Raw genomic sequence first — 19986 nt, forward strand, 5'->3', positions numbered from 1 at the left:
GCTAGAACTAGATATACCAAATGAAGAGAAGATGTTAAAAATTAACCAGACAAAAACAATACAAACTAGTAGTCATTGGAATGAAACCAAAGTTATAAATATGTTAAGTTTATAATAAAGTTACAGTGCCTAATTGAAGATGCTCTGTTGACAGATAAAAATTAGGTATATAGCACAAGCAAATTGTTCAGGATTAAACAGAAAAGATTGGAAGGTTTTCTAATAACCAAATATGAGAATGAGTAAATTATGTGAGAGTTGGTATAAAAAAACCAGTTGTAAATAAAACCTGAAGCATTTTTACAATTAGAGAAAGGGTAGAGAAAAAGAAACCCATTTAAATGTAATCATAGAAAAGAAAATAATTTTAGTAATGATTGATCTAAATATCAAAGTCGATAGAGAAATACCAAGGGGTGAGAATTAATAACAGATTATAGTTTTTATTTTTGCTAAATTTATTATTTAAAGAAGTTTGATTCGCTTTTCTTCTTATCTGTATTTTGACCCAATGACCCTGTGACAATTTCTATTTTCTTTTAAAAGGATGACGTTTCCTCACCAGGAGATCTTGTTATAGCAGATGGAGGTAAATTGCATTTAATTATTTAATATTATTGTAAATTAATATTCTCATAATACCATGAGATCAAAAACTAATAAATTTTTGTAATGCTTCAGATGTAATGTGAAATCTTTGTTGAAGACAGTCGTAATGACTATTGGACATACTAGTTGACTGAGGATTTAACAATATTTTTACCTGCAAATTTTTACTCAGTCCTCAGTGAGTTGTTAAGCACAGAAGCTGATTTTTTTATGTCTTGATTATTAAACTTATATGTGAGATTTTATCACTGAAGTGTTAATTCACTAATTCATTCATTGTTATTAGTTCCATATGCACATTGGGGAACATTCTACACAGCTTTGCTGTGCAGGGTCTTCTTCTTTGTGATATCCAGACAGGAAAGCACTGTCCCTAGAGTATACTCATTATCTCCTTTGAACCAAGAGGAGCCGTGCCTCACCCTTGTGTAATTTCACTCAGAACTAAAGAGGAGATTTGCTTAGCATGAATGATTTCTACTTGGTGGTGGTATATTTAAGTATAATAATCACACCCCGGAAATGGACAGTAAGATCCTGCACTGTATTGGGTATATACAAGCTCAAAGATTGTAGCATAATCCTATTGAAATATAAGTTCCCCTCATCCTATTGTAAAATATTTTGATTCCAGTTAAGTGGAGATAAATTTAATACAGAATAGATCAATTAGAAAAGTTTACAGTATTCAATTTCTCATGGATTTCAATTTCACTTTTCATGGAAGACATTGAGTACTAACCAGCCAGTAAGATATATTAGACCTGTTGATGCAAGAGTTGTATTTTCTGTGCAAGTAGAGTTCTCTTTAAATATATAACGTGGTTCTTTATGCTACTGTGATTACTTATTTTGAGTTGCTCTTAAAGCTTGTTGTAATGTTTTTAGAGCTATAGTTAAAACTATTTAATGAGAGATTTGGTTTGATTTTTCACATAATCAGATTGAAAGAAAAATTTTTTGAGTAGGGAACTTTTGCTACTTTTGTAAACTTCATCATAGTGTTTGGTTTGGTTTTTAATTTTGTTTTTTAGTCTTTTTCAATTGACATAAGTTTCTTTAAATGTAGATGGTCAACTGATGGAGGGTGATAAAGTTTATTGGCCTACTCAGTCGGCTTTAACCACACGTTTGAGGCGTCTCATCACTGCATATCAGCGCACTAATAAAAATAGACAAATCCAGCAAATCCAACCTACTTTCTCAGTGCCTGCCAGCGTCGTGCAGCCTCTTTATGAAGAAGCCACTCTTAATCCTAAAATGGCAGCCAAGATAGAAAGACAGCAAAGGTAAGACAATAAATCACACTGTACTATATAGTATCTAAATACAATTGTCATTCTGAAGGCTGTTAGGGTGTGATTAGTCACTTTGTGAAAAGCATATATGGGTAGAGAAATTGGTCAAAACAAAACATAGACACATATGCATAAATACATACCCAAATATGGCAAAACTAGTAAAGATTATTGCAGCTTATGGTTACTAGCCATACTTGTCAGTTCTTCATTCCCTTTGTCATGTCTATGACCAGTTTGATGTGAAAAAAATGAAAATGCAGAGCAAGCTCAAGAATTATCAATGAAACTTGTAAATTACGTAAGATAAATTCCATTCTTTCTTTCTTTAAATTATGACTTCTATGAAATATTAGAATCTATGAACGACAAATCCATCTATGCTTTATACACAGGAAGAACCCTGGGAACTGCTATGTCAGAGGGGAACAAATGGTCTTAGAACTTCTTACAAGAGACCCTGTGAAGAACACAGGCAAACTTCTCCCATCCCAGAAACTTCACTTCTTCAAAATGATAGAGTACACAGAAAAGAAAAAGAATGTTTAGCAATAACCTGGCCCCTTATTAAACCTGGTCCTTGGATATTCTCTGGGAGTTGAATCGGGGGTTGTTGGGGTTTTTTTGATGGTGTTTTTTTTGTTTTGTCTTTTGGTGTATGTTTTTCCTCCATTTGCAGTTCATCATTGTAAGCAGAGTTTACTTAGTCTGAAACTTTAGATTTTAGCAATTCTAGACATAATTTTCAAATACTACTAACTCTAACTATTTCTGTTATCTATCACCATATCACAACCCAGCCCAAAACATGATGACTTAAAACAACATCAGCTTTTTATTTCTCACATGTAATTGTGTTGACCAGATGTGCTTCTCCTGGTATTGGCTAGAAATTCTGAAGTGGCCTCATTCCCATGGCTGACTGGCTGCCAGCTGGGAGCTCAAAGCTAAGAGGGAACCTTCCTAGTGGCAGAGGCAGAAGCTGCAGATTTCTTTCGGGCCAGCCTCCATATTACAAAGTGTCACTTCTGCCACCTACTGTTGGTTAAAAAAAAAGGCACAGGGCCAACCAAGATTTAAGGGACAGAGACATAGATTATACCTCTCAATGAGAAGATTAGCAAATAATTTGTGGCCATCTTTACTCCACCACAAACATTTTCCTCAGTCTGTGGAGTCTGGATTAATCTTCCTAAGATAATAGTTTTATTATGATACTCAGTGACTCCTTATTTATTATGTGTAAAGTCTTAAGTTCTTGAGCCTTAGTTCAGTTTAGGCATCATTGTGCATTTCTAATTTTATCCACGATTGTTCTCTCAGCTAGAATGACCTCCTCATTATTGATTCAACACCCTATCACCTGTAATAATGCTCTTTTTCCTACTCTCTAGTCCATACCTACTCCATCCTTCAGAGCTCAATACATATCCAAGCCTTTATGATACTAATTTTTTTCTCAACCAGTTCAGCTTACAGTACTCTCTCTGTTTTCTGCACTCTTATAGCACTCATTTAAATAAATGACACATCTGCCACAATAATTTAAGATGTTGTAATGACATTTATTTTTCCCTTTCTGTGTCTGCCTAAGTTGTGAATTCTTTGAAGATAGGCACTGTGGTGTGTTTTGTTTTCTCTCTGTGCACTCTTCCAATTCATCCTTTTCTTCCATTCCTACTTTTATCACTCTTTTGCAAGATTCATATGACTTGATTGGTTTCCCAGACTGACAGTTTTTCCAACATTACATTAGTCTTCTTAGTGCATCACTATGAAAAAAAAGGTCACCTGTTAATGTTCTCCAAAGGACTTTCTCATGTGCTTTTTCTAATTTACACAACAGTTGTGTGAGTTAAATATTACCCTCTTAAGTATCTCTATTGAATAGAGAATATTTTTAGGCAGGCATTTAGAATATTTCCTAATCTGTCCTAGTATGAGCCATCTCCTTGTCAATCTGGAATACTCCCCCCCACCCCCCCCAATGAAGATTTCTCCCTACTTTGCTTATTTGGTGCCCTCTTTCTTACATGCCCTGCTAATCTTAGCTTGTTCCAACTTAAATACCACTCTGTAATACTTTATCTCATCATGCAAGTCTGAATTGATCCTTCTTTCTCCTGTGCTCTCCTAATAGTCTTGGTTTCTACCTTATACAATAAACATGTTTTAAATATTTTATCTTTTTCCTGAAGGTAGAGTCATCATATCTTACATAATCTTGTATCTTGTGCATATTTTCTCACATAAATGTGCAAAAAACTATTGTCTGAAGGAAGAGAAGCATAGTTGGAGGGATGAATCAACTAGTATTTTTAAATGTATTCACAAGAAAGTATCTCTGGATTTAACCCTTTAAAGTGTTAGATACTTGCAGTGTTTTAAGTGTTTATTCTGGTCATTATATTCAGCATTAATAAATGTTTATTTCAGTAACCAGTATGACTTTTTCTTCCATCTGATTCAAAATAGATGGACAAGAAGAGAAGAAGCTGACTTTTACAGAGTGGTGTCTACATTTGGAGTGGTATTTGATCCTGACAGAGGTCAATTTGATTGGACAAAATTTAGAGCTATGGCTAGGCTACATAAGAAAACTGACGATAGCTTGGAGAAATATTTGTATGCATTCATGTCTATGTGTCGGAGGGTTTGCCGTCTTCCTTCCAAAGAAGGTATGTATAAAATTCCTTTCTTTCCCCTTGTTTTGGTCAAAGAAGCAAAATCATTAACATGAAGTTTTCTTTTATTATTTTTTATTGAATTTATTAGGGTGACATTAGTTAATAAAATCAGAAATTTTCAATATTGTCTAATTTAACAAGTCAGCACTTTTCCAGAATTGTAAATAAAGTATGCCAAAAGATCCCCAATTCCTTCTTCCTATTAAAATGAGATCTAAAGAGAATAAAGGTGCACATTGTGTTTGAGAAAATAGCTAGTGTTTTATTAGATTTATGATTGGGGGAGGTAGCAGATGAAGGATAGCTTTTAGTAAACAGCACTAACTTACATTTAGCCCATAGGAGCTGATCAGAACTATGCTGGAGGGCGTATTTACATGCATTATTTTGCAGGGAATGAGGCCTTCATGCAAAGGACATTTTAAAGAGTTTTAGTAAGATGAAATCACCCAGGGCCTTCAAAAAAGACAGCTAATCCCAGGTGCTGATGCTGATCTAGGGGCGGTTCCGGGGTAAACTTCATGGTTTTTGAAGCTGTCAGCAGTCCCACTTAGTAGTGCTATGTTGTGAGCTGCTGCCTTCATTCTTTGTTGAATAAGATTTCTTTGTTGAATAAGATTTCTGCCTCCTAAAGCATTGGCTTCCTACTCCTATTTCATAGTAAGTGTATTATAAAAGGACTTAAATTCCATGACTTGGTTTCCTTTTTTTCCCCCTACCAGATTTATTGTCAGTCCGCTAAATAGAGTAGCCAATCACTTGATTCCCCAAATAACAGGTAATTCGAGTAGGTGTTAGTCTGAGTCAAGGTCTGTTGTAACCATGAGTGGGTTTTAAAAGCTGGACGATGAACAGTGCTTCGTCTCCCATTAGTGATGGGTGCCAAGAGACCTCGTTTCCTTTTTACCTTCTTCATTCTGACAGCAGTGTAAAGCTATGTCGATGAGTTCACCACATTTGATTCCAGGTTTAAAAGAGCAGGGGAGGGTTAGTTACTAAATGATTGAAAAGGTAGCTCTTTTTTGTTAGACTTGTGAGTGAGGTTTCATTTACTTAGCTCAGTTTCCCAAACTTCCTCAGTTCACGTTGCCTTTAATGTCTCTGAATTTTCCACAGCACCTGAGGCCTAATAGTTCGGTTTAATAAATAATTAGGTTCGCCCTAACCGGTTTGGCTGAGTGGATAGAGTCTCGGCCTGTGGACTGAAAGGTCCCAGGGTCAATTCCGGCCACGGGCATGTACCTTGGTTGCGGGCACATCTCCAATAGGAGGTGTGCAGGAGACAGCTGATTGATGTTTCTCTCTCATCAATGTTTCTAACTATCCCTCTTCCTTCCTCACTGTGAAAAATCAATAAAATATATTTTAAAATATAATAACTAGGTTCAAAACTACTTAAAAAGTTTCTGTGTCCTTCCCTAACTGGTTTGACTCAATGGATAGAACATCGGCCTACAGACTGAAGGGTCCCGGGTTCGATTCTGGTCAAGGGCATGTACCTTGGTTGCAGGCACATCCCCAGTAGGTGTGCAGGAGGCAGCTGATCAATGTTTCTAACCCTCTATCCCTCTTACTTCTTCTCTGTAAAAAGTCAATAAAATATAAAAAATAAAAAAGTTTTTGTGTCCTAACAGTCTAGTAATTACTTAAAAACATAGCATAAATTGAGTGGAAAAAAATGTTATTTCTTATATAACCCTAGTTACTTACTAATGAATAGGATGTGTGCACCTGTTGGACACTGTACACCTTCTCACATCTTGGAAGTAGAATAGATACTCCCACACTCTTGTTGGCTGTTCCATATTGATTTTTGCATAGTCCATGGTTTGTTTTTACCTTTTTATTTTGAATGACTTTCAGAAAAGTTGAAAAAACCAATCAGAGTTCTGTAGAGCCTTGCTTTGCCAGTATCTCTGCTGACAAAGATATGACCTCATCAAAAGGAATAAATATAGCCTGTTAAAACTGAATTAATTATCTGAAGCTAGTAGTTCACACAGTGTTTGACGAATGTCCCCCTGTTTCCTTCAAAATGTAAGAAAGCCTTTGGTGAGTTCTCTGTATTGCCTGAGTTTCCTCATGTAGTTAGGGATATGTGGACTTACGTTTGTTTATGGGGCATTTAACAGTTTTAATTTATATATTTATAAGTGAGGTCAACTAAGTTTTGCTCTTTGATTAAGGCACAGAATAGTAAGACATGATTAATGAGGAATTTCTTAAAAGTAAATTCCTATTTATATTAACGTACTTCCAAAAATTCATAATGTTTTACTTACTTTGTGTAGATCCAGTATTCCTATATTTTATGTTATATGACTTTTGGTACTTCTTTTTAAACTATATTCTCATTTTGAAAAGAAATTATGGAAACTATACAGTGATATGAGGTAGAGGTACATTTTAGAAGTTGCATTATTTGTTTTAAATCTATACTAAACTATTTTTGAGGTTAATATCTTTGCTCTGTTTTAATATAGAATTGGTGGATCCAAATATTTTTATTCAGCCAATCACAGAAGAACGTGCTTCTAGGACTTTGTATCGCATTGAACTTCTAAGGAAAGTAAGGGAACAGGCGCTCCGCCATCCGCAATTGTGTGAACGCTTGAAGCTTTGCCATCCAAATCCAGACTTGCCAGTCTGGTGGGAATGTGGCCCTCATGATAGGGACTTGCTTATCGGAGCCGCTAAGCATGGGGTGAGCCGAACAGACTATCACATCCTTCGTGATCCTGAACTCTCATTTATGGCAGCACAGAGGAACTACAGTCAGAATAGGATGGCTCATTCAAGGACCTCCACGCCGCTTTTACAGCAATATCAAGTAGCACTTTCTGCTTCTCCTCTTACCTCTCTACCTAGGATCCTAGATGCTAAAGGTACTGTTCTAGAGGACCTGAAAGTGAAAAATGAAAACCTTAAAGAGGAGCCTCAGTCTTCTGAAGAGGAATCCATGTCTTCTGAGGAAACCAGGACACTAATAAAGTCTGAGCCTGTAAGTCCAAAGAATGGTGTTTTACCACAGGCTGCTGGAGACCAGAAATCTGGCGGGAAAGGGGAAGCAGATAGACGCATGGTTGCCGCCAGAACAGAGCCCCTGACTCCAAACCCTGCGTCTAACAAACAGCGCGTCCACAAAAGAGGGTCAGCATCTAGTTCCGATTCTGACTCTGATTCCGAGAGGTCCTCCTGTTCTTCCAGATCGTCGTCTTCCTCGTCTTCCTCCTCCTCTTGTTCCCACTCTCGTTCAGGCTCCAGTTCTTCTTCCTCCTCCTCTTGTTCTTCAGCATCGTCTTCATCCTCATCGTCGTCCTCCTCCTCCTCCTCCTCTTCATCGTCATCAGAAGAAAGTGACAGTGAAGAAGAGGAAGTCCAAAAGCGAGGTAATATGCATAAAGTGCTATTGCTATTTTAAGACAGGATTACAGGTGAAAAGGAACAAAATTGGTTTTGATAATTTAAGGGTGTTTAAAATTGTTAGCTTACATGTTACGTCTACAGATTTTCTTAGAGAAGCACTATTGAAAAGGAAACTAGAATTACTTTAATTTTCAGGGCATTGCCAACTGAGTTTGTCAAACAGAGGTATTAACACAGTAATTTTATTTCCTTGTGATTGCCTTAAATTTAGTATCATAGTTTTACGGGAACAAGTTGATCAGTGAACAAATGAAGATAATGTTCTATAACAGCCACCAGGATTCTTTGATTAAGCAGTCAGACCAATAAGAGTGTCCTAGGCCCTACTTGGCAGCTGTCTACTCAGGAAGATGCAGGATAGGAACTCTCAGCAGAGGAGTGGGCAGTGGTCCTCTTGTGCAGGCACCCTGGCAGCAGTCCAGTTCGGCTACAAGTAAGTGAGTTAACATCACGTGGGCACAGTGGACACTCGGGCTTAACGACCTCCAAACAGAGGCTGGAATCTCCCAGAGCAGCTGCTTAGGCATACATTTCAGGGCTGCCCGTGGGGCACGCCCAATTTACAACAGTCCTTTCCCCGAGAGTTACAGTGACCCCATCTGATGCTTAGGGTTCTCTCAGTCCCGAGATAGGCTGTCAACCTGCTGCTTACCTGTATTGGGCAAACAAATCTCGAGAGTTAAATGAGGGTCAGATTCTTACGCATTAAAGGATGTTCTGTTAACCCTCTGTCCTCAAACTTCTTAGTGTCATTTATTTTACTTTTGTGCTAATTTTTAAAATACTGAGTATTGTATTCTACTTGAATTTTCCCTTTTTTTTTTTTTTTTACCATTTTTTGCTTCTAACTTTTTCAGATGTATCTGAATAATTATATGAGATTTGAAGTTTATAGTCTGATTAGACAGTTTCAATTGTTGTTAGCAGGAGGTACCCCTCACATGAAAGCCTACGATGAAGAAAGCGTTGCATCACTGAGCACTACCCAGGATGAGACCCAGGACAGCTTCCAGATGAACAACGGGACACCGGAGTCTGCCTACATCTTACACAGTGGATACATGCTGGCAGCTTCCTATTGGCCAAAGGCAAATTAATATTTCCTTGTTGAAATAGTTCTCTTTTTTTAGTATTTTTCTATATTGCCTTATTATGTAGAAAAACAGGTCACTCAAAATGTAGGATAACGTTTTAGTGTTGGCATTAAAAATATCAAGTACTACTATTAAATAAATTAGATCTACTTAAATGTATATGTTTCTCAATATAACCTTAGAATGTCTAGAGTAAAAGAAAATGAATTATTTTGTTCATAAAGAAATTAATATTCAAGTGCTTCTTTACTAAATGAGTGCTTTCAACTCAGCCTCCTTGGAGAAATTAATCATAGCAAGTTCTGACCCAAGGGGGAAAAAGGGAAAAGGTCATTTAAGTGTACATATATTCAGTGGCAAGAGTTTCGATTGGATTAATACAATTCTTCCAATATATGAGTAGTCTAGTATAAGACTATTTACCTTTGGAAGTGATGTTGCGACATGGAGGAATAGAGAACTCTCTACTCTTTTATGTACTCCTGGGTTGTTTGAATTTGTTTTTACAGGGAACCTGTATTATTTTTGTCATCATAAAAACAAAACTATATAAAAGTATCTTTATAATATATTTTTTAACTTCACCAGTGCGAATTTGTGTTTGAATAACTTCATACAGAATTATGATATGTGTCTGAGAATATGCATACCAAATACACATCTATTGTTAGCATTAGATGCAGCAAGGCTTGGAGCCATTTGGTATCCAAAGGTCTGGCCTAATTATTAAAATTAAACTTGGTTATGGTATGCTCTTCCAGGATCGTGTGATGATCAACCGGTTGGACAGTATTTGTCAAACAGTTCTGAAAGGGAAGTGGCCTTCAGCTCGAAGAAGTTACGATGCCAACACAGTGGCTTCTTTCTATACCACAAAGCTGCTGGACAGCCCTGGTGCGGCCACAGAGCTTCGCGAGCCCAGTGTGCCCACTCCTCCCCGTGCCGGTGTGAAGGAAGAACATGATCAGTCAGCACAGATGTCAAAGGTGAAGAAGCATGTACGAGAAAAGGAGTTTACAGTGAAAATCAAAGACGTATGTGTATTTTTATTGCCCTAGGGCCTGGTTGCGATTGTGGTGTGCAGCATGCTTTTCCTGCAAATGGCTGCCTGCTCTTACTCTTACTTCCTTCACATACTTGTTTTCTGGTATTTGGATTATTTTCCTTTTGATATCCAGGTTATTAAACTTGAATACTCTACTAGAGGGATCATCATTAAATATGTTTCTCTACCTATACTTCTGAAAATAGTCCTTCTGCTGATCAAGATGCTTTCTTAAACAGTCTGACAGTTTCTAATGTTTCGGTTCTTCTATATAATCTTTCAATGGTATGTCAGTGCACTTTCTGTTTTAAACATTTAGCATGCCCTGTTTTCAGTAACCTTTCATTTTTTTCTATGTGGTTTTGAAGCAAAATTTACTACTCAGTGTCTTACACTCTCTAAAATGTCATTTGAATAACGTGTATAGAGATGTATGTCCGTAGCTGAAAGTTACAGTGTATATTGGTCATGTGAAAAACTTTGTTTTGCTCATAAAAGTGTGTATAGTGCCTGGATTTTTTCCCCCCACTTCAGATAGACATTGATTTAATGTTTTCTTCGATTGATTTATGAGCAAAAGAGAGATAACTTAATATTTCAGGGTTACTTCACTTTTTCTAAGTAAAACGTTTCTCTAGGAATCCTGCAATGAGATTATGTAAATTGTTCCTTACTTAATAATGGTGATTGTTTCCCAGGAAGGTGGTTTGAAGCTGACATTTCAGAAGCAAGGATTTGCTCAGAAAAGGCCGCCCGACTCTGAAGACTGTGGGCTGGGCCAGCAGCAGCACCTCCCTCGGCTGCGGGAGCCCCACGGTGCGTCCGAGACCGGCCTCGCCACTGTTGCAAAGTGTACGCCCGGCTCAGGTGAATATCCTGGTAGTAACCGCCTTCGCATGAAGTATTTCCTCTCGTTTCCAAAGCCTCTTTTATCTGCTCTCATAATAAAAAATGGCTTGTCCTTCAATGTTAAAGCATAGAGGCCAGTGTAGTTTGGGGAGCTTATATATTTGGGTGAAAATATCATTTTATCAAGTAACGTTATTCAGATAAGAGTTCAGATATAAATTTCAACATGAGAATAAATTATAAAGTTAAAGAAAAACACTTAAGTCACTCGTGAATGGTGTTTGGTAGAGGAAGTTAAAGTGAGAAGCTTTGGAAAGATTATAGAGACAGTATAGTGAAGGTAGCCACAAGATAACAGGAATAACATGTCTCATCCCTGAAAGAATGGTCTTTATTCTCATGGGCCACGTGCAGGAACAAGATTGTTATTGGAGAGAGATTCGTGTAAGATCAGAGCCTACTTAGGAAGGTGAATCTTGGTTATGGGCAACATTAAAAACTGAGCTGGGGCCCTAGTTGGTTTGGCTCCATGGGTAGGGCACATTCCCAGTTTGCAGGCTCAATCCCCAGTTAGGGGCGTGCAGAAGGCAGCCTATCAATGATTCTCTCTCATCACCAATGTTTCTATCTCTCCCTCTGCCTTCCTCTCTGAAATCAATAAAAATATATATTTTTTAAAAAAAGCTGAGCTGGGGGCGATATTGGTGTTAGTGTTCATGCAGGAATGGGGATTAATATAAGACATTTCATTTACATTAGAATAGGAGGCCCTGAGAAGTTCTTATAAAACAGAATAGTATTTTTTAAAGTGGTACATTAAATTAAGAAACTTTATTACAGTTAAAATATACTATAGTGAAAGAATTTTCAAGTCCTTAATTTGAATTGGATAATTTGTTAATCTGATTATAATAAAATTTACTGTGTGGGCATAATGAAAGCATTTATATGCAAAAATGATGTTTAATCATTGCAATTAGTTATTTGTTACTATATGATTTGAATTTGGGCACTTTTTTGAAACTGAGAATTAGAAAGATAGGTAACTTTTATACGGTTATACAATCAGCCAAAGGGTATGCTAATTTCAGGGATTCACAGGACTTGCTCAAAAAATTCTCCCTGAATGATTGAAAATATATTTCACACTGTGAACCATTTAAAACAAAGATCTGATCCTTAATTATATTTTCTCTTAGTAAGAGTGCTCTAGATTCTATAACACTCTTTAAGGAAAGGAACTGCTTTCTTACTCTTCTTTGAACTATCATAGTACCTTGTACGTAGGTATTTGATAAATATTTACTTATTGGAATGACTGAATGCATGGAACTGTTTTATTTATATGTCTTTCAAACATTTTTTATTTGATCAAGTGCCTAATGAAATAAGCAATGAGAAAGGTCAGTTTAATTTTGTAACTAAACAGTTAGTGGTGATGTTAAAGAAAATACCTTCAGTAGGCTGGGGCAGAATGGACTATGGGAAATTCAGGAATGACTTCATTGCAATAAAGAGGAACACAATAGAGACAAACCTTTTATACGTTTTAAAAGTTGTTCATTTTTCATTTTTTTGAGTTAGGCCATGTTTTTAAGTTTAGAAGAATTTAATGTAGAACAAGACATTTTGGCACAAGGAAGCCAAGATAAGTTATAAAACAAGCTGCTCACAAAAGTAGGAATAAATGGATTCAAAGAGAAGGGAAAGATTTATCTTGTACACAAGAAAGGCGTGCTTCTACCTCTAAAAGGGGAAGTACAAGAAGATAAGTGAATATCTGGGGGTGGGGGGGGGGGCGGCATTAGTAAATAAATCAAAGGTTAAAAGAGGCCTAAAATTACAATTCTCCAAATTTTTAAATGACAAATTGTTGGTGTTTTTAGTCATAAAAAGTGCTTGATTTAGGACATATAAACTAGAACTAACACTTCCATGTAATTAAAAAAGTGATTGCTTTTAATATGTTTAAGAACAAGATTTTTATCACTATTTTTCATTTTAAATTTGATTAGGTACTTCCAATCAATCTGCTGCTGGTGCTAATGGAGTTATATTAGACAACCAGCCTATAGTCAAAAAAAGGCGGGGAAGGAGGAAGAATGTAGAAGGTGTTGACGTCCTCTTTTTTAACAAAAATAAACCACCCAATCATGTAAGTAAAAATATACCTAAAAACTAATGATCCTTGAGGGCAAAATTCAACCAAAGAAACTTATATTTTACTGTTTTGTGAATGTTTTGTAAACTAATAATTAGGAAATTAGAAGTACACTACATAGTTTTAGATTATATCTCATTAGAATTCCACACTGGCCAAGATTCATGAAAATCTTAAATTTGAAAGATTTTGCAGACGTTGAAACAACAACTTATTTTTTTTATTGTTCAAAAGGAAACCTTTTATTAGAACAAAATTAGAATAATAAGCATGGAAATAACATTTTCATTTGGTGTTTTTCCAGGTTACTTTGGGCTTAACCACCTCCCAAATTACTCCAGGGATAAACCCAGCACTGTCCTATCCTCAGCCTCAAGGCATTCCAGACACAGAAAGTCCAGTCCCAGTCATTCACCTGAAAGATGGAACAAGACTTGCTGGTGATGACGCACCGAAGAGAAAGGATTTGGAAAAATGGCTTAAGGAGCACCCAGGTTATGTGGAAGATTTAGGAGCTTTTATTCCTGTAGGTGATCCTTTACAAATCTTGGTATATATTATTTCTATGATTTACCAAACCTGTAATGATGAAGCTTAAATTCTCACCCACTTATATTAAATATGTATTCTGCCCAAGACTTAGAGGAAAATTCACACAAAAAAATAATTACGACCTTCCCCATGATACAATCCAGTATCATTTTTCATTTTTCCATTCTGCGTTCCACAAGTATTTAACAAGAAAAATCACTTTTGATAACACAGAGTACTGCTAGACTCAGTACAGGCTGTAGAGACATAAAACTTCCCTCAAGGGGCTTGTTTTAAAATAATAATAATGGTCATTGCTAACATTTATTGAGATTTAGCTGTGCTTGTCTTTACACTTAGCACTTAACATGTATTATATCATTTAACACAACTTTATCAAAATGGCATTGTTATGACTATTTTATAGATAAAGAAATTTTAAGTACGTTGTCTAAGGCCTCATAACTAATAAGTCTTAAATTCAGTATCTAAACTAGTACTTTTGGGCGGGCTACAAAGGGTCAATGGAAGAAAAAGGATATATGTAATACTTTAAACATAAAGATTTAATAAAAAATAAACAAATAAATAAACTACTAGTCTTAAGCTCTTCTTCAAGTTATAAGGATACAGCTGTGTCTCTCCAGATGCACAATTAGTTACATTAATCAAAGATGAAAATCATTATATTTCTTTTTTTATTTGCCCACAACCTGGGCATGTGCCCTTGACCAGAATCGAACCCACAACCCTTCAGTCTGCAGGCCGATGCTCTATCCACTGAGCCAAACCGGCGAGGGCAGAATCGTTATATATCATTTCCTTTTCCATATCCCTGAAATACTACTCATTACCTTTTGAGCATTTGACTCTTCTCACTCATAGAAATGTATTTCATTTTGCAATATGTTACTTACAGATACTGATGTACCAAATTTTGTGCCCATCCCCTTGACATTTCTCTGTACTTTATTAAAAAAAGAGTAAAGCATATCCTTCATACAGTGACCCTAGCAGGCCTGCTCCATCTGCCCCATTATGAATAGCAAATGGATAAGCCACTGAGGCTCTCTACTGCCCTGTGAGCTTCTTAAGGACTGTGTCCCGTTCACCTTTGTGTCCCCAGCACTTAGCACATTGTTCCTGATACAGAAGCGTGTCTGGCTCCCTGTATATAGTTATTGAGTCAGTGATTAAGAAATGAAAATCTGAAGTCTGTATGCACAGTGATTATTATTTCATTAAGAAAAAGAAATTAATTACCTTGTTTTTTTGTTTAATGAAAAGGAAGTATAAAAACTCCAGTGCCAAGAATGGGGCTGTGTCTGTAATGCATATTTTAATGTATTTGTATCTGTAAAATATATTTAGTTGAGTATTTTACATTTCTATTACTGTCACCATGAAATGACCTACTAGTCTGGAACAGAGGCCCTCGGTCTTAGTTGTTGAATTTCTGTCAGATCTCTAGTTTTTCTCAAAGGATACCACAAATTCTTGAGCTTTCATTTCATTCCTTTTGATTTTAAACAAAAGGCCAAATAAAGCTCTTATAATTCTGAGGAGAGGGGTTTTCACTAATCTGATGAGCAGTCATGGAATGAACATTTCAATTTAAAAAATAATGAGAATTGTTATTTCAGTGCTATAACTTTACAGGCTACAAAATAATATGTATTGTCAGTAAATTTTTATTAAAACTATTGTGTGCTGGTTGCTATTTTAAAAGATTCTTATACCTTTCTCTTATTGCGGCAAAGGAATCTTTATTAATTGTTTAAACTTGTATCCATTTATTATTTTTCACTGCAAATGAACTTTATATTATAATGTTTTGTATAATTTTGTTAAGATTTTAACACTTTTAAAAGCAGCTTTTATTACAATAAAGAATATGAAATAATAACTACTTTAACTTTCCTAGGATACTTTAAAGATTTAATGATCACATGTGCTATTGTGATATATCTATAGCTAAATAATTATAACAGGTGTGTGTATACTGTAACAGAGGTATGTATAAAATGCCAGGGAAGCAGATAAAAGAATGATTACTCTGTATAAGCAGAGTAAAGTATCTGGGAAAGACAGAAGGAAAATAGAGTTGACATGTCACTGACGGATCATAAACGAATTACTGGGCATTTGACCATGTTATTACAGAGGAGCATATTCTAGGCATTATAAAACAATTCTGAAGAGAGTTAAATGAGGATAGGAGTGTAAGGCATATACATAAAATAATGACCAGTTTGATATTCTGCATTTGTGAGGGAATTTGGGGGGGAATAGTAACTGGATAAAAAGGTTGAATTAGATTCTGGCTGTGATGGGACTGGTATGCCACGCTGAAGAGTTTGAGCATTAGTCCCTTTAAGTGTTCTGTTTGGCTGGAGGAGCTATAAACATCCAGCCCTGTTTTGTTGACAGTTGCAAAACTAAACAGCATGGTTTGATGGAAAGAGTTGTTTTGTTTTTTTATAGCAAAGGTGGAGATTTATTGAAGAACAAGTACAGACTCCCTTATGGGAGAAGGGGAAAAGAGTCCTACAGAACGGACTCACACGTGGGAACGGGGAGAGGGTCTCCAAAAACGTTCTTATTGCAAGATATTGCCACTCACAGGCTGCAGGACCTTGAGGGAGATGAACTCTGATCCTGAAGTCTCATTTGTAAAATAAGAGTAATGTCTTTGAGTATTGTAACAATTATATGAAAAGAGATAAGAAAGTCTGTCGGTGAGATGACGAGAAATGAAAGCCACTAGCCCACCTGGTAATGTCTGGAGACACATACAAATTGAGTCAGAGCCCAGAGAAAATCTTATGTTTCGGGTGAAATTTGCCAGGAAAAGAAGTGAAGAACTCTACAATTTAGAGGAAGCTGTCCCAGCATTATTGGTAACTTCTTTAAGCAGTGCTCTAGGGACACAGTGGTCTTTGAAGGCATTAAAGAAAGAACTAGCAATGTCTTTATGTCGGGAGCCTACTCTCATCCAGAATGATCATGATGCATTAACCTTTATGATGGCCTAGAATAATGTTTAAATTTATCATTGGAGGAAAAGATTCGTGCAATAATTTTTAAAGTCGTATTTAATATTGTTATATTAAATATAATAATATTTAAAGGTTACATATTTTTAGCGTTTAACTAATGGGTAAATTCTCCTATATGAAATATTGAAGATATAACCTGTAAGATATGTTACAATAAGTGACATATCTTCATTATTACCAGATTAAATTACTTAATCAGCTCATTGTACTGTTGGCACAAGTGAAGATTTTAAGGCTCTTTCTGCATCTTTTGTTTTAGAGAATGCAGCTCCATGAAGGGAGGCCCAAACAAAAAAGGCATCGCTGTAGAAACCCCAATAAACTAGACGTCAACAGTCTCACTGGGGAAGAACGTGTCCAGCTGATTAACAGAAGAAATGCCCGAAAGGTATTTATATCTTTGCTGTTCTTTTCTATGGATTCAATATTTAAGCGATCTCTAAAACACTGTTCATTATGCAGTATTTTCTAACAGGTCTGGAAATGGGTTGAACCTAGCAGATTTGTGGGGAAAGGCGTGGCCTGTAATTTTGTATCTTTGGTTTAGCTGTTGAATGAAATAAAGAAGGCACTTGACTAGCTGTGCCTGAGCATTGGCACTGCCCAGAACACTATATCCACGGCAGGGGTTCTCCACAGGGGGCGGTCTTGTCCTTCAGAATACTTGGTAGTGTCTGAAGACATTTTTGATAGCCACTCAAGAGTAGTGAGGTGGGTGTTGGGGCGATAGCAGGAGAGGGCAATGGGAGGATGCTGTTGACCTCTAGTGGTAGAGGCTGAGGATGCTAATGGACTGTGTACAGTACACAGGACCACCCTCCACACCACAATTCCAAAATGTCTGTAGTGCAAAGGTGGAGAAACCATAATGAAATGGGATAACTCTCTCTTCACAACCATGACAGATTTATAATATTTATCACTGTGAGTCCTTTTGTTTACAGGTTGGAGGTGCATTTGCTCCTCCTCTGAAAGATTTGTGTAGATTCCTGAAAGAAAATTCAGAATATGGAGTCGCTCCTGAATGGGGAGATGTTGTTAAACAATCTGTGAGTATTTCATAAACACTAACTCAGATATCATTTAAAAAGTTAGATGCCATTTAATTATATCTCTGAACAATGCCACAAAGAATAATCACAGATGTGGGGAAAGAATTACGTAAATGTCATAATATAGTATTATAAAATTGGGAATATGCTAATAGTTTACCCATATGTTAGAAAACCATGCAAATATTTGAAAAATTGTATCTTAGAGGCACATCTAATGAGAAGGCAGAGAAAGTTCACAGTCTGTTAAATGAGATAGTAGTTCATCTCTTGGAATAGCCAGGCCTAACCACGAGGTCAGTGCTGAGTGAATAATAGCTATTGTTTCTGTAGGTGTCCAAACGAAAAGTACAGGTTGACAACTATGTTCAGTCTGATTCCATTTTATTTTAGAAAAGGAGGTGGGGAGAATTGTAGAATTTGCATTTATGTACAAAAGAAAAACGGAAGCACACATCCTGAAGCATTTGCAGTGGCTGTCTCTGAATGGTGGAGTTGCAGATGCGATGTTCTTTTTCTTTGCATACTTTTGTTGTCTTGTTTTCTGTTGTGGAGCCTAGTGCTTATATAAAGAGGACAAATAAGTTGTTCCATTCAAAACAAAATTTAAAAACAATCCCATGAGATGACTTCAAACCATTGTCTAGAACTGAACTGTCACAGATGGTGGACTCTAGGCCTGTGTGGCTATGGAGCATTTGAAATGTGACGAGTCTGAATTAAAATGTGTTGTAAAACAATGGCTTTGGGTTTTGAAGACTTGGTTTAGAAAAAAGAAAAGATATCTAATAATTCTCACAGATTACATATTAAACTGCTATTTTGCTTATGTTAAATAGATTATATTACTAAAACTAATGTCACCTATTTCTATTTTACCTTTGAATGTTGCTACCAGAAAATTTAAAATTGCTTATGTAACTTAAATTATCTTTCTGTTGGACAGTGCTGGTCTGGAAGTTCTAAACTCCTAAAACTTCTAGGATTTTTGAGTCCGAGAAAGTCAGGGAGAATAATAAGAAAGCAGTATAGATTATTCTCCATTGTCCTGGACTTGACGCTTCCCAGTGTGCAAGTGCTGCTGCAGTTTTGAGCCAAGGGATTTTCCCCCTGTTGAGTATCTTTTTCAGCTTTGCTGTGTCCCTAATTCCCAAAGAGATACTAAAAAAATTCATATGAAGCATCTCTTTTTTTTTTTTTTTTTTTAATATATTTTATGCATTTTTTACAGAGAGGAAAGGAGAGAGATAGAGAGTTAGAAACATCGATGAGAGAGAAACATCGATCAGCTGCCTCCTGCACACTCCCCACTGGGGATGTGCCCGCAACCCAGGTACATGCCCTTGACCGGAATCGAACCTGGGACCCTTCAGTCCCCAGGCCGACGCTCTATCCACTGAGCCAAACCGGTTCCGGCATGAAGCATCTCTTTTTAACCTTGACCTCCCACTCACTTCCTCTGTCCTTTCCTTACTGTTATTCTAGATTAGAAGAAGGGCACTTTAGTCTTCCAGAACAGTTCCTGATATAAAACATGTAAGGGTGTAGGGAGTAACCCTCAGGAAACAATTTCTTTGGACTTTCCATTTTCTGAAATTATTCTACAAATGAATGTGTCCCCGTATGGAGGAAAGCTAGAAGCCTCTCCGCTCTCTTATGATAAGTGAGAGGTGGAAGAGCTCTTTCAAACCACTAAAAATAGTAAGAAATTAGGGGATCTCTTGCATGATTGATTGTGCTATGCATACAAAGTTTATTAATAATTATCTATTTTTAATAGGTTACTTGTATCACAAGATAATAGCTATTGATTTTAATATAGCTGTTATTAATGGTTTTCTTTTTCAGGGATTTCTTCCAGAAAGTATGTACGAACGTATTCTCACTGGCCCTGTTGTGAGAGAGGAAGTGAGCAGGCGAGGGAGACGGCCTAAAAGTGGAATTGCGAAGGCCACAGCCGCGGCGGCGGCTGCCAATGCCACCAGTGTTTCAGGCAGTCCTTTGTTAGCCAATGGATTACTTCCAGGTATGGATCTCACAACTCTTCAGGCCTTACAACAAAACCTACAAAACTTGCAGTCACTGCAAGTAACTGCAGGGCTGATGGGAATGCCTGCCGGCCTTTCTTCTGGAGGAGAAGCTAAAAACATGGCCGCCATGTTCCACATGCTGCTG

The 19986-nt window shown here is 36.7% G+C and overlaps 1 protein-coding gene across 1 annotated transcript in view; it reads left to right on the forward strand.

Moving 5' to 3' along the window:
* Positions 1-19986, forward strand: part of CHD9 (chromodomain helicase DNA binding protein 9) — a 108068-nt gene that overhangs the window by 84853 nt on the left and 3229 nt on the right. Inside the window, 12 exon segments of the mRNA XM_015572653.1 lie at positions 547-589; positions 1679-1898; positions 4383-4585; positions 7078-7983; positions 8948-9108; positions 9876-10148; positions 10858-11026; positions 13024-13163; positions 13474-13695; positions 17019-17147; positions 17704-17808; positions 19660-19986. The exon segment at positions 19660-19986 is cut by the window's right edge and continues 19 nt beyond it. Coding sequence (XP_015428139.1) covers positions 547-589; positions 1679-1898; positions 4383-4585; positions 7078-7983; positions 8948-9108; positions 9876-10148; positions 10858-11026; positions 13024-13163; positions 13474-13695; positions 17019-17147; positions 17704-17808; positions 19660-19986 — 2898 coding nt within the window.

This window comes from Myotis davidii, unplaced genomic scaffold (assembly GCF_000327345.1).
Source record: "Myotis davidii unplaced genomic scaffold, ASM32734v1 scaffold328, whole genome shotgun sequence".
Taxonomy (NCBI): domain Eukaryota; kingdom Metazoa; phylum Chordata; class Mammalia; order Chiroptera; family Vespertilionidae; genus Myotis; species Myotis davidii.